The sequence below is a fragment of the Centruroides sculpturatus genome, unplaced genomic scaffold (genome assembly GCF_000671375.1).
Source record: "Centruroides sculpturatus isolate CEXI.00-Female unplaced genomic scaffold, Cexi_2.0 scaffold163, whole genome shotgun sequence".
Taxonomy (NCBI): domain Eukaryota; kingdom Metazoa; phylum Arthropoda; class Arachnida; order Scorpiones; family Buthidae; genus Centruroides; species Centruroides sculpturatus.
Genome location: NW_019384360.1, coordinates 769,360 through 782,304, shown reverse-complemented (window position 1 = coordinate 782,304; position 12,945 = coordinate 769,360). Strand labels below are relative to the sequence as shown.

At 30.1% G+C, this 12,945-nt stretch overlaps 1 protein-coding gene across 1 annotated transcript in view; it reads left to right on the top strand.

Annotated features, from left to right (window-relative positions):
• The first annotated feature begins 268 nt into the window (after positions 1 to 268).
• LOC111640938 (dedicator of cytokinesis protein 7-like) overlaps positions 269 to 12,945 on the top strand; it is a 65,449-nt gene continuing 52,772 nt past the window's right edge. Inside the window, exons 1-2 of the mRNA XM_023387030.1 lie at positions 269 to 392; positions 4,649 to 4,739. Of these exons, the coding sequence (XP_023242798.1) occupies positions 352 to 392; positions 4,649 to 4,739 (132 nt within the window). The 5' untranslated portion in view covers positions 269 to 351. The remainder of the gene's footprint in view (positions 393 to 4,648; positions 4,740 to 12,945) is intronic.

Here is a 12,945-nt window from a genome sequence, read left to right as displayed (position 1 = left end):
TTTGAATAAATGAATTTAGCTTTAAATATAGTAATTGCATTACACTATTTATTCTTCACGAAACTTTAAATGCACCGTACTTGACATAAAATCCGAGTCTTGGTCCCCATTGTAATTACGAAATGTCAAAACAAACTGCTTATATTAGCTTACTTCATTAATTTTCTAAAGCGCATATAAAACTATTTCCTTAAATATATGTATCAATGTTTATTATAAATGACAAATACTTGATGAATATTAATTAATGCTATATGAATGATGCAAACATTTACTTTATAGATATTCCGTTTAGACCACGTGACGATTTAACTGTCATGTTACTGTTAATCGGAGGGAGCAAGGACTGAAATGGCGAGTGGCCAAAGAGCGTTTGCCCAGAAATTAGTAAAGTAAGTTTCGTGTAAACTAAATAAAAACAATTTATATCACTTTTAACAATTTCGTAAGAAAGTAAACAAGAGAATCGGTGTGTATCTATTATAAACACACGAGTCAAGATAGGAAGTACAGTTACTGTTTATTGTGATGTCAAAACATAAATGGTCCTTATTACAATTAAATTCTGTTTATGTTAAGCATAAACTTAATGATTGCACAATTTTAATTAACTGAGATCATAACTAACATAATTTCTGAGTTTTTATTTTATATTTTAAAACACATGTTTTTGTTATCATTGGAAATGAAATGCATGATTTAAATTCACAAATATACTGTATATATAGATTATTATAATGCAAAATTTAAATCTCTAAATGTCTTGAATGTGTGTATTCTTACCACATATTTACAATCACAGTGTAAATATGTCAAAATATTTTTTTTATTCAGTTATGATTGAATAGTACACAGTGCTATTTTATTGGTTAAATAGAATATAATATATATTTTTAAATTTTTTAAAATAATGTATTTATATAACACTTCAATGTAGTAGTAGTAGTAGTAGTTCCTCCAATGCTAGGTAGCAGCAATTATCTTCCATCAATTTCAATCATGAGCGAGGCCTTCAGTTCCTCCCAAGTCATATTAAGCATATTCAAATCTTGAAAAAAGTTCTATGCCAAGTATTCCTGGGGTGTCCTCGTGGTCGTTTGGCACCGGGGAGGGAACCCATTTCGTGGGTGTCTTAGGGATCCTATTGTTCTCTGTACGAAAAACGTGGCCAGCCAGTTGGACTCTTCTGCAGGCGACGTTATGAAGTTTGCACGTCCCATACTTCAATATATTAATTGAAAATTCTGTAATATTGCAATTATTTTCAGATGTCAAAATTTGATTTTTTGAATATTTTCAAAAATTATTATGTAATTAATTAATATGTAATTAATAAATTGTTAATATAATTAACAACTTAATGTTCATTTATATGGGAAGTTAATAAATTAGTAGGGATTATTTGGGAGTTGGTGGATGAGTTTATTTTTACTACGTAATATAATAAATATATAATAAAAATAATTTATTTAGTTTTATTATATATTATTTTTAAAGTTTATTCAAGTAAAAACAATTTTGAATTTTGATGTATGTTTAATAAAAAAATAATGTTATTAATTTGTATTTGATTCTTTATTTTATCTTATTTGTAATTGATTCCTACTTTGTATCAACTTAAAAAGGATTGTTAAATTAACTCCTGTTTTGGAATGGCTGACAAACAAAAAATCCGAAAGCCATTGCTTTAGAATATTTTTATTTATTGATTAATATTATGCTAATATATTCTCTCTCTTTCTCACTTATTAACGATTTATTTAATTTTTTAAAATCTTTTATTTTTTATGCTTTTAAATAATTTATTCTTGAAATAACATTTTCAATTACTTATTATATACTTTATTTTAAAATGAGTAGGCTATTTGATTATGCCTTTCTATTTGATTATCTAATCAAACAGAAAGGCAAATCTGAAAATCCAATTTCAAGATGATATGATTAATAAATTTTTAGATCTATTTATAAATTGTGCAGAAATATCAGAAAATTCAATTTCTTAGCTGTTCTAGTAGAAAAAAGAATTGAAGCTTATATCAATAAAATATTATTTTGATAATATATAAAATTTATTGTACCATCTGATGTAAAGTTTATTTAATACAATAAGTGTAGAATTATTTCAAGTATTATTTGATACTTTTTCAATAAACAATGATGATAGAAAGCCTATTCTTTGGTTAATTTTAAAATTCTATTTATATTTTATATGTTTGAAAGTAGTTTATAATTTATATATTATCATCTGTTATTTGATTAATTTTTGTGCTGAAAGCAACCATATTGATCATTTACATATCATGCGTAGTCCTAAATTAACTATTTTTATATTTTTATTAATATTAATGCAAAGAATATCAGAATTTTCTTTTTATTTTGTTTTTTTTTTGTTAAATATTCAAAATTTAGATTAGTACAATATATATTTTTTTCATAATTCTATTTTGAAGTTCAAGATTAAAATGTAGTTTAGTTTGAATGTATCTGGATAAAGCATTATCCTTTAAACTGTTTTATAAAACATCAAATTAAAATTATTTAATATATCCAAGCAATTGCATGATAAGGTCTATTATTAATCAATTTTATTAAAAACAATATATGGAATTGGAAATATTTTAAAAAATTGTATTAAAGAGTTATTCGTGAAGTTTATAAAATTGCTTTAGTTTAGAGATTAATTTATTGTTTATTTATTTATATTTGATATTCAAACAGAAAATAAGCATGCCTTATCTGCTTTCTGTTTGTTTAGTTTTTATTCTGAACAAAGTAAAAGTTGAATAAATAAACTTGTAAATAATTTTTTCATAATGTTTATATTGATAAATAGTGATATGAAATTTTGTACATAGTTTACAAATGTTATTGTTATCGTGATGAGTATAAATGAATTTGTATTTTTATAACTTATATTATCTTTTATTTGATAAAGCAAGATAGTTAATGTTTTATATGTATAGTTTGTTGATTTATTTATAATTGCTAATCAAATTAGAACATTGTTGAATTTAAACTGCCTAACATAGTTTCAATTTCAAATCTTAATTTATTTAATTTAAATTTGTTTGATCAGCTCTTGAAAACATTTCTGTTTAAAAAGTTGTTGGCTCTGTATTTAGATCTGTTTTAGTTTTGTTTCTATGATACAGCCATAGTCTATTTCAGTGTGTCTATTTCCCAATTAGTGGTACGCGTACCCCTGGGGGTACACGAAATTGCTCGAAGGGGTATGCGCGGCAATCTAAAATCGGTTGATTTAAAATTTAAATGCATGAGATGAAGCAATCAAAAGAATAATGAATGGACCATCAAAAATTTGGCAATTTACAACACGATATCGAATGCACAAATTCGTTTATTTATAAGTAAAAATATTCTCAAAATTTCATCAAAAAAATGCATTTGTGACAATACCTAAATGAAATTCTTATGCGAGAAACAAAAATTGTACAATTAACACAATTTGTTTTCGCAAAATTAATTTTGAAAATTTTTGTTGCTGTTACTACTCGCACGTGACAACGCGACTTCTTGCAGAGTATAATGAGATTTCACTGAGTTTAATAATCAGTTGCGACATCTCGCTTCTAAATCGGGTTAGAATTTATGATGTCAGCGAAGTGGCAATAAAATATTTACTATCATTTTGCGCAACATACCTCTGCGAGAGCGGATTTTCGGCCGAGACAAACATGAAAACTAAACATCGTCACGGACTTTGACTCGAAGATGACTTGAGACTGAAGCTGACCAAAAAAGCAACCAGATTTTACAAAGTCGTGCAAAGAAAATCGTGCACATTTGTTGCATTAAAATTAAATAACCTTATGTTATTTTCATTATTATTAGAATTGTAAAGGTAATAAATGTAAAAAAAACGTATTTTATTTATTACTAGCTGTCTACCCACGGCTTCGCCCGCATTATATCGAATTTTCTCGTGGGAGTAAGATATTTTCTCGCAGTAAGATGTAGCCTATGTCCATCTCCAACATGTAAGCTATCTGTGCCAAATTTTTTTAAAACCTGTTTAGCGGTTTAGACGTGAAAAAATAACAGACAGACAGAATTGCCTTCGAATTTATAATATTAGTATGGATTAATATGGATTTCAAGTTTTAGCTTTTTATTGAAGTGGTACGTAGGAAAAACTAATTGGAAACCACTGGTCTTTTTTATAAGAACGTTAGCCTAAAATAAAAGAAAGTTTAAAAATAACATTTTTAGGAAGATATTTTCACGTCATATTTTTTTTTTTTCATTTACATTGTAGCTAATATTTTAAAATCACAGAAATTATACAGAGTTAAAACTGAACTGAAAATACAGGAAATACCACATTTTCAAGCATATAACTTGTAATTGTATATACCCTGTGGAAAATTGCTAGAATGAAAATAAAAGTTTTGCATAATCTTTCACACTTATAAAAATAGTTGTTGCTTCTTAGGTGCAAGTTAATAATTGCAATTTAAAATCAGCATATAATTTACTCTATTATTTTCATAATGTAATGAAGGTACAGTACATTTTATAAGATTTTGTTTTATATGGAGTAGGATTAATTTTATCAAGAGAACAGTAAATTATTAAAATTCAAATGAATCATTTTAAATTATAATTAACTATATTTAATAACTTTTAGGCAGCCAAGTGCTGATGTAAGAAGACAGGTTGCTACAAGTTCTACAAGTCGAGATGTCTCCAGAAATGTGGGTAGTGCAACACAAAACAGTGTAAGTATGATATTATGATTAGATAATGTTAAATAAAGTCAATAGAACAAGTGCTAGAATGATTTAATGTAAAAAAGAAATAAACAAATTATATATGATAACTGATTATAAATTTTATAGAAACATCTGAAAAAACTTATATGAAATCAATATTTTTATATATATATATAAGCATATTAATATTAACATATTAATATAAGTTCTTTCAGATAGTTTTATAAAATTTATAATCAGTTGTCTTATATTTGTTTATTGGGTTTTTTTACATTAACTCATTCTAGCACTTGTTCTATATATAAATAATCAAAATTATTTTCTCTACTCCTCTGAATACTGAATATTATCTAGAGACACATAAAATACCTTATGTACTTTTCCAGCAGCATAAAGTTTAAATTGCTGGAATTTTATACATTTTATATAAGGTATTTTGTGTCTAGATTAGTGAATCTCAACCACTGTGCTGAGAGATTTTTTAAGTGTGTCATCACTGGGAATACCCACACATAAGCGATGTCAAACAAGTAGTTCAATTGGTTCTATCTTTCTAGGGAACATTTGGAAATTGTAACCGGTGTTACCTGTAATTGCCACTAGTTACCAAGATGTTTAGAAAATGTGACTTAAATAACAAACAGTGTTTAAAAGTCACTATTATGACGTCACCAGTTGTTCTGCAGTACTTACTGAAGTAAACGTGTGTGCTGCGAAATTTTTAAATTATTAAAAATGTACTGTAACGAAAAAAAGGTTGGGTATCACTGCTGTAGATACTGACTAATTCCAGCTTATACCAGTATTGATACTGAATATTATATATGTATTATAAATAAAAATGTCTATGTGTATTTCAATGATAGTTTTGGCAGAAGAGCATAACTTAATTTCTCACACTTGAATTTTACAGCACTTTTCTCTTTTACTTAACACTTTCTCTGCTGTCATTGAAACAAAAAGTTGCACTAAACATGCCAATTTTTTTTTTGTGTGTAAAGTATGTCACTTATACACAGATATAAATAAAATCAAAACCTTTAAATAATCCAGCAAATCGTTTTAATATCTTAAAAACGCTTTCGAACGCTTTAAGCGTTCAGCCTCAGTTGGAGCGTTCGAAAGCGTTTTTAAGATATTAAAACAATTTGCTGGATTATTTAAAGGTTTTGATTTTATTTATATAGTGCAGTCCAGTAAGAAAGTATTTATTTACTTATACACAGATTAAGAATGAAAAACCTTCTTTCATTTTGAGCAATATTTATAGAATTGCGTGTGATGTGAAATTGAGTTATCATCACTTACCTGAAGACAAATGATGAAAAATCATTATAATTAAATACAGGCTATCCTAGAAAGTATGGAGTCAAACAATAAAATATAATCTCAAAAATGTTTATTACACTTCCACATAGTAATAAGTGACATCCAAAAGTGATGTAAAAACCACATCAATAAAAAGTATTAAAGAAGTGTTAACGAAGACACTACATTATCTAGTAAAATGGTATTACCAAGGCATTGTTAATATTGATGCTGTGTTGGCTTTATTGCAGAATATGATTTTTTGGATGGTTTCTGCTCTCTACTAAAAATTTTAACAAATGGGAATTATGCTGTTGTGCCAAAACATTGTTTATATACTGTATATACATTTGTATATGTACAAAGGATATATGAGCCGTTTTCTTTGAAAGTGATGTAAGTCCATTTTTGACAAAAACTTAGTTAATGATAACAATGAATGCAATTTGCTGTGAGCTTTTTATCTGTAAACAAGTCCCCAAAAAAGTCCTTCAAAATTTTCATCATTTTGTCAATATAAATTTATGTAGCTAATGAAATTACAAATATAAATTACTTTGAAAGTGGTGTAAGTCCACTTTCTGCAAAGTAGAAGGAAATGTATCAAAATAAGAGTTTATTTTATAAATACCTACCTGAATCACTGGTAGGTATATATTTTGCTTTTTCTTTTGACTTGCAGAAGGCATCAGGGCCGTGCCATGCTATGATGCAGAGAGGCAGCCGCATCAGACGGCACCATAAGGGGGTGGCATAACAGAGAAATGAAAATATTTGGATCATTCAATAATTAAAAATTTTTATGCAACCCTTTTCTGTACTGGTCTATGTTATTTCGATATTAATGTATATGATTTACGATTTATCGCATGCCTCTGCCTAAATGCTTTCGGTACACTTTGATTTCGGTTTATGGAGCAGGTGCATTGTTGGTAAACACTCTCCAAAAGGCTTTTGATATGACTGCGTAAAGCTACTGTTTTTGTTTGTAATATACCACGCGACCGCTCCTAAAAGCTGAGGTGGCAATTATCATAAAAGACAATTGCATGTGCAACGTGTTGATAGTTCTGCTTTGAGCTTAAATTGTTGACAATATTTGATTTTAACATTAGTTTGTCTCAAGAAGTAGCAAGTGGCTGTGCTGTGTTCAAATCAGTAAATCAGATATATATCTGTATCAGTATAATATTTTTTCATTTACACTAGTTCAGTTTTTGCGTTTAAAAAGTAGATCAGGTAAAAGAATTATTGTTTTTTACAGCAATTGTAGTTACTTATTATACGAGGTCCTGGGCTGGGATGAAAACCATTCTTTTAGCCATATATCAAAACAAAAACGAATCTCGATCTTCATGATGAATTTAAATTAAGGGAATTAAATTATAAAGGAAAATGAGAAAAATAAAATTATTTTAATGTTAAACCACACGAAAAAAGGGAGAAAATTTAGTAAATTAAATTTTTATAAGACCAGACGAACAAAAAAAGTAAATGTTAGTTAAAGTACAAGGTTTGTTCAACACTGAACGAAAGACGATGTCGAATTGTATTCGTAAACAATCATCTTTCTCGGGAACTGATGTGATCTAATTTCACCTGGTAACAGAGAAAGACCAATCTGAAAGGGGATTAATAACCAATAAAGTGACAATTTGTGAGACGAAAAGATATTTAAACCCAGGCCACAAGGATACTTGATTCTTTGTCGTGGCATCCCGCTATGTCCCTGGCTGGGATGCTTCTCGCAAGGTTTCACCTTTGTCGTTAGCTGATGTATCCTCTGAAAGTTATAGACCTTCATTGAGAGAAACTTCGACATTACGATCTGCATTCATCGGACATCATTTCCAGTTCTACAACTGGACTTAGAATGCAACATCCAGTCAGCGAAAGGAAACCACCTTCATCATAGGACTTTCTTTTTCTTTGAAGACTATGTGCCAAAGTGTACAAGGACTTAAACCCTTCATGACTATGAACTTTTTGTAAGTAAATTGTCTAATAAACGGGTTGTGTTGTTTGTAAACAAGGCATCTATCTCTGGCTCAACTGCTCGCACATGACATTGATTGTTACCGCTTGGCAGTCCAGACGGCAATGGAGACAATAACGATATATATCGCATATTATCGTTAATTACGTTTTTTTAAAAATTTCTCCCCCCATCGGCTCCCACAATTATCATTGAAAAGGATTATGTTGTGACAATAGGGACATGAATTAAAAAAGAGCATTTGTATGGACTTATATATCAGGTGCAGAACGTGTGCCTGTGTGTGATAAGAGAGTTATTTAGGTAATATTGGACTACTTTTACGTTCTGTGTGTGATAGAGAGAGTTGCTTAGGAAATATTTGCATTTGTTTACTTTTGCGTTTGTTATGTTTTGCTCTATTTTTACTAAATTCATATATGTTGAAGTGGAGACAATACAATGACAAGTTAAGGAAAGGCATATGTCAAAACGACTGCAAGCTGTAAATTTGACTGATGTTCGTTACCTATTTACTATCAGATGAGCCCAGCGTTGCTTGAGCAAAAGGTAATGAAAGCAAAGATTAAAATTATCAGATTATAGCCGATCTTACCCGTTTTCACCGGGTGCAAGAATTAGGTCTCCCTCTTCTGAGATTAATTAAAGAATTTGTACATGGTCTGAAAATATATTTGATTTTCTGCAAAAATACAAAAAAACCACATCTAAAATAGTACAGTAAAGCCAAGTTCTTTAAGATAATCCTTAACCCTCACCCTTTCCCCATGGGGGGAATTTTGAAAAATCCCTTCTTAGTGTACGTTCTCATGACATACCCTAACTGTGTACCAAATTTCAACTTTTAACTCCTAACCGTTTGGGCTCTGCACTTATTATTATTATTATCAACCCATCTCAATTATATATATATATATTCTGTTACCTACAAATCTTACTAGCTTTGCAACTCATTTCTATCGTTATTTTATCTACCCTATTAAAATAGTGTAGATAAAATAACAATAGTTCAACACAAGTTCAACGCGAGTCTGATAAATGGTCTGTGACTTATCTAAGCAATAATATACAAGATGAATTGATAAATTTGATAGGAAATGAAATTTTAAGCAAAATTGTCGAAATAACAAAAAACGCTAAATATTTTTCGATAATCACCGATTGTACCCCAGACGTAAGTCATATTGAACAGCTCTCATTAACAATAAGAGTTGTCGCTCTTAACTCCATTCAGAATAAGTATGAAATTGAAAAATTCTTTATTGGTTATTTTGAAGCTTGTGATTCAACTGGAGAGGGTTTGACAAAACTTATTCTGACACATTTAGAAAAGTTAGGTTTCGAGTTAAAGTGGCTTAGAGGACAAGGCTGACAACGGAGCTAATATGAAAGGAGTAAGAAAGGGTGTACAGTACAAAATAGAATACTTGAAAAATATCCAAGGGCATTTTATGTGCCCTGTGCATGTCATTCTTTAAACCTAGTTGTGAATGATGCAGTGTCTTCTTCTACAGAAACAATAACTTTTTTTCTATTGTACAAGAACTTTACACTTTTTATCTGGTTCTACAAAGTGTTGGGAAGTGCTAAAAAATATGTTTCACAATTAACTCTAAAACCATTGAGTGCTACTAGGTTAGAGGTGGCCAACAGTTTTTGCCCCCAGGCTAAATTGGAAAGAAAACTTTTTTCACTGGGCGAACCAGAGGCTGCCCTAAGAAGATTTTGAGGTGGTGCGAGATTTCATTGTGGTGTCACCCCATAGAGACTAAATTGTACATAGAGATTACAGAAACATTTTTCACATTATCATGCTTTATCAACATTCTGCGCTGTACTTAAAAGATTTGTAATGGAGGGTTAACTCTAAACGCACAGTGAGTTGTTGACCTTTTTATTTTTTAGGCATCAGAATTTTTCATCGAGCTATTCGAACTTCAGTAGCTAATTTTGAAAGATTAATCACGGGCCACATAAATTCATTAGACAGACCATATGTTGGTCATGCCTGTACTAGGTGGTCAAGCAGCAATTTCAACTTTGCGAAATCTATGATGCATTATTCCAAATAATAGAAGACGTCAACAGAGATGCAGAAACTAAAGTTAAAGCAAGAGGATTAGCAAAAAATATTAAAAATTACAAGTTTATATGCAGTGTAATTCTTTGGCATGACATTTTATTTAAAATAAATTTAGTCTCGAAGCTATTGTAATCTGTAACTATAAATTTGTCATATTGTGTAAGGATGTTATCAGAAACCATACAAAAAGTGAAAAGTTATAGACGATCTGGATATGATCAGATGAAAATTGCTGCTAATGAGATTGCAGGGAATTTGAATGCAGTACAGAATTTCCTGCCAAAACTGAAGTTAGAGCCAAAAGGAAAAATTTGACTATGAAGAAGCTGTCAATGACCCTTAACAGAAGAGAGTAAATTTAAAATAAACTTTTTCAATTATATTCTGGACATTACCGTTAATTCTCTGAATGAACAATTCACGCTTCTGGAAACCTGTAGCAAAAATTTTCAGTTTTTATATGACATTTTCAAACTCAAGGATTTAGATGAAAAAATGCTAGAAAATTATTGTACCAGTCTCCAGTTGATACTTTCGGTCGAAAATGAATCAGATATAAATGCAAATTATCTTCAAGAAGAATTGCGTGATATATCCCGAATGCTAGCATATTCTATGAAACCTTTGGATGTTTTAAATAATTTGTGCCAAAATAACTTAATTACTTTGTATCCGAATACTGTTGTAGCTCAGAGTTTTATTAACACTCCCTGTCTCTGTAGCTAGTGGGGAAAGAAGTTTTTCCAAATTAAAATTAATAAAACACTACTTAAGAAGTTCAATATGCCAAACAAAACTTAGAAATCTATCATTTATTTCTATTGAATCTATATTAGCTGCCACTCTAAACTACACATCCCTAATTAACGAATTTGCTACAGTTAAAGTTAGAAGAGTAAAACTGTAGTAGATTGCTGTAGCTGATAGTTGATATCAATATTTTATTGTACAGTGGGTGATTGGTTAACGAAAGATCGGACAAATCGGATAACGAACACTTTTGCGAAAGATTTTTATGTTCGGACAATGAACACATGATTGGATAATGAACAGAACAAACACAAGAAGAAGCGACGTAAAATAATGAATACTGATTGGTCTTCCCTTGTCTTCGGGCAACAATTCGAAACTTTTCAAAGTGTGGGAGACGTCAACATCGACACTCAAGCCGGTATATACCGATTGGATAGTATTCTTCCAAACTTTGAAACTCTCCCTTGTAATTCCAGCCTTTTATTTTTCTGACAAAACAATTCTTTTGTGTATTCGCGAGACTGTCGGGTGGGCACTCGTTAAGTTTTGTGTCTGATTTTCTTTTCGAAAGGTGAGAGTATAACAGCAAAGGTAGAGAGTGGGCAGACGATGCCTAATGTTGCTGGGCAATATGGTGTGAACAGGTGTACAGTAGGCTGCAGTTCAATCATATTTAAGAAAAATACTGTATAATCAAGAAGACTCAAGCAGCTAAAGGAGTAACAAAAATCACATCTGAGAAATAAAGAACATCGAAGAGTTCATAATGGAACCTGAAATGGTTCTGATGACAGAAGAACGCCAAGAACTCTTGAATGAAGAACATCAAGAAAATCGGCGATAAATGTTTTCTTCTGAAAAATGCCGATATCTGCTATTAAAGATCCTTTGAAGAAGTGGGAGGATGTCAGAACAACGGTCTTAGAATGGCATCCAAACCAGGTTGAGGCTTGGGGATTTCTACAATTGCAATGCTATTAATTACTTACGAAAAATCCTGAAGAAGAGAGAAAAGCAATCGACATTAGACAGATTCTTTAACCCTTTCAAACGGAAAAAACATGACTAATAAAAATGCAAGACTGTGTATGTATGTATTTTTATTATTACATATAAATAAACGTAGTAAGAAAATATATATTTTTTTATTTTTGGGGGTCTCCAGAACGAATTAATTAAATTCCCATTAAAACCTATGGTAAATCGATAATCGGTTAACGAACAATTCGGATAGCGAACAAAGACTTGGAACGGATTATGTTCGTTAACTGATCACCCACTGTAATTTATATTTTCAAAATAAAAATAGTATTTGTACATTTTGTGCAGTTTTAAAAAAATCACAATCAAAGGTTATTTTAAAGAAAAAAGATTTAAGGGGAGGCATTTTGAAGACTTGCATCATACTGAGAAAATCTACCTCATAGCCCTGGAAGGCATTACCCTACCCAAAGTTGTTAGTGTCCATTGCATATTATAAATGTAATATGTATGTTTTCAATGATGGATTTCACAATTTTCTTGATGATAACGTTAGTATGTATACATGGGATGAAACTATTGCATCTAGAAGTGTCCAAGAAATTGCTTCGTGTTGTTTGAAGCATTTGGAAAATGTAACCATGCAACAACATGTAATAGCCTACAGCGATATGTGTACTGGACAAAATAGGAATTTAAAATTGGCTTTAATGTCGCTTAAAGTTGTGCAGTCCTCCCAAAATACTATAGAATCTATTGATCATAAATTTGTATATTCTGGACATTCTTATCTATCAAATGATGCTGATTTTGGAACTATCGGGACATCCATAAAAAAATTTACTGTATATTCCTACAGATTATTATACCATCATACAACAATGCCGAAAACATAAAAAGTTTATTTTACATGAAATGAAACAAGATGATTTTGTTTCGACGAAACCACTAGAAAATGCAATTCTAAGATGACAAAAAAATACTACTGGTGAAGAGGTAAATTGGCTGAAGATATGTTGGATAAGAGTTTTAAAAAACAAACCATATACAATTCTGTATAAAATTTCATTTTAAACACTAGATTTACTAGA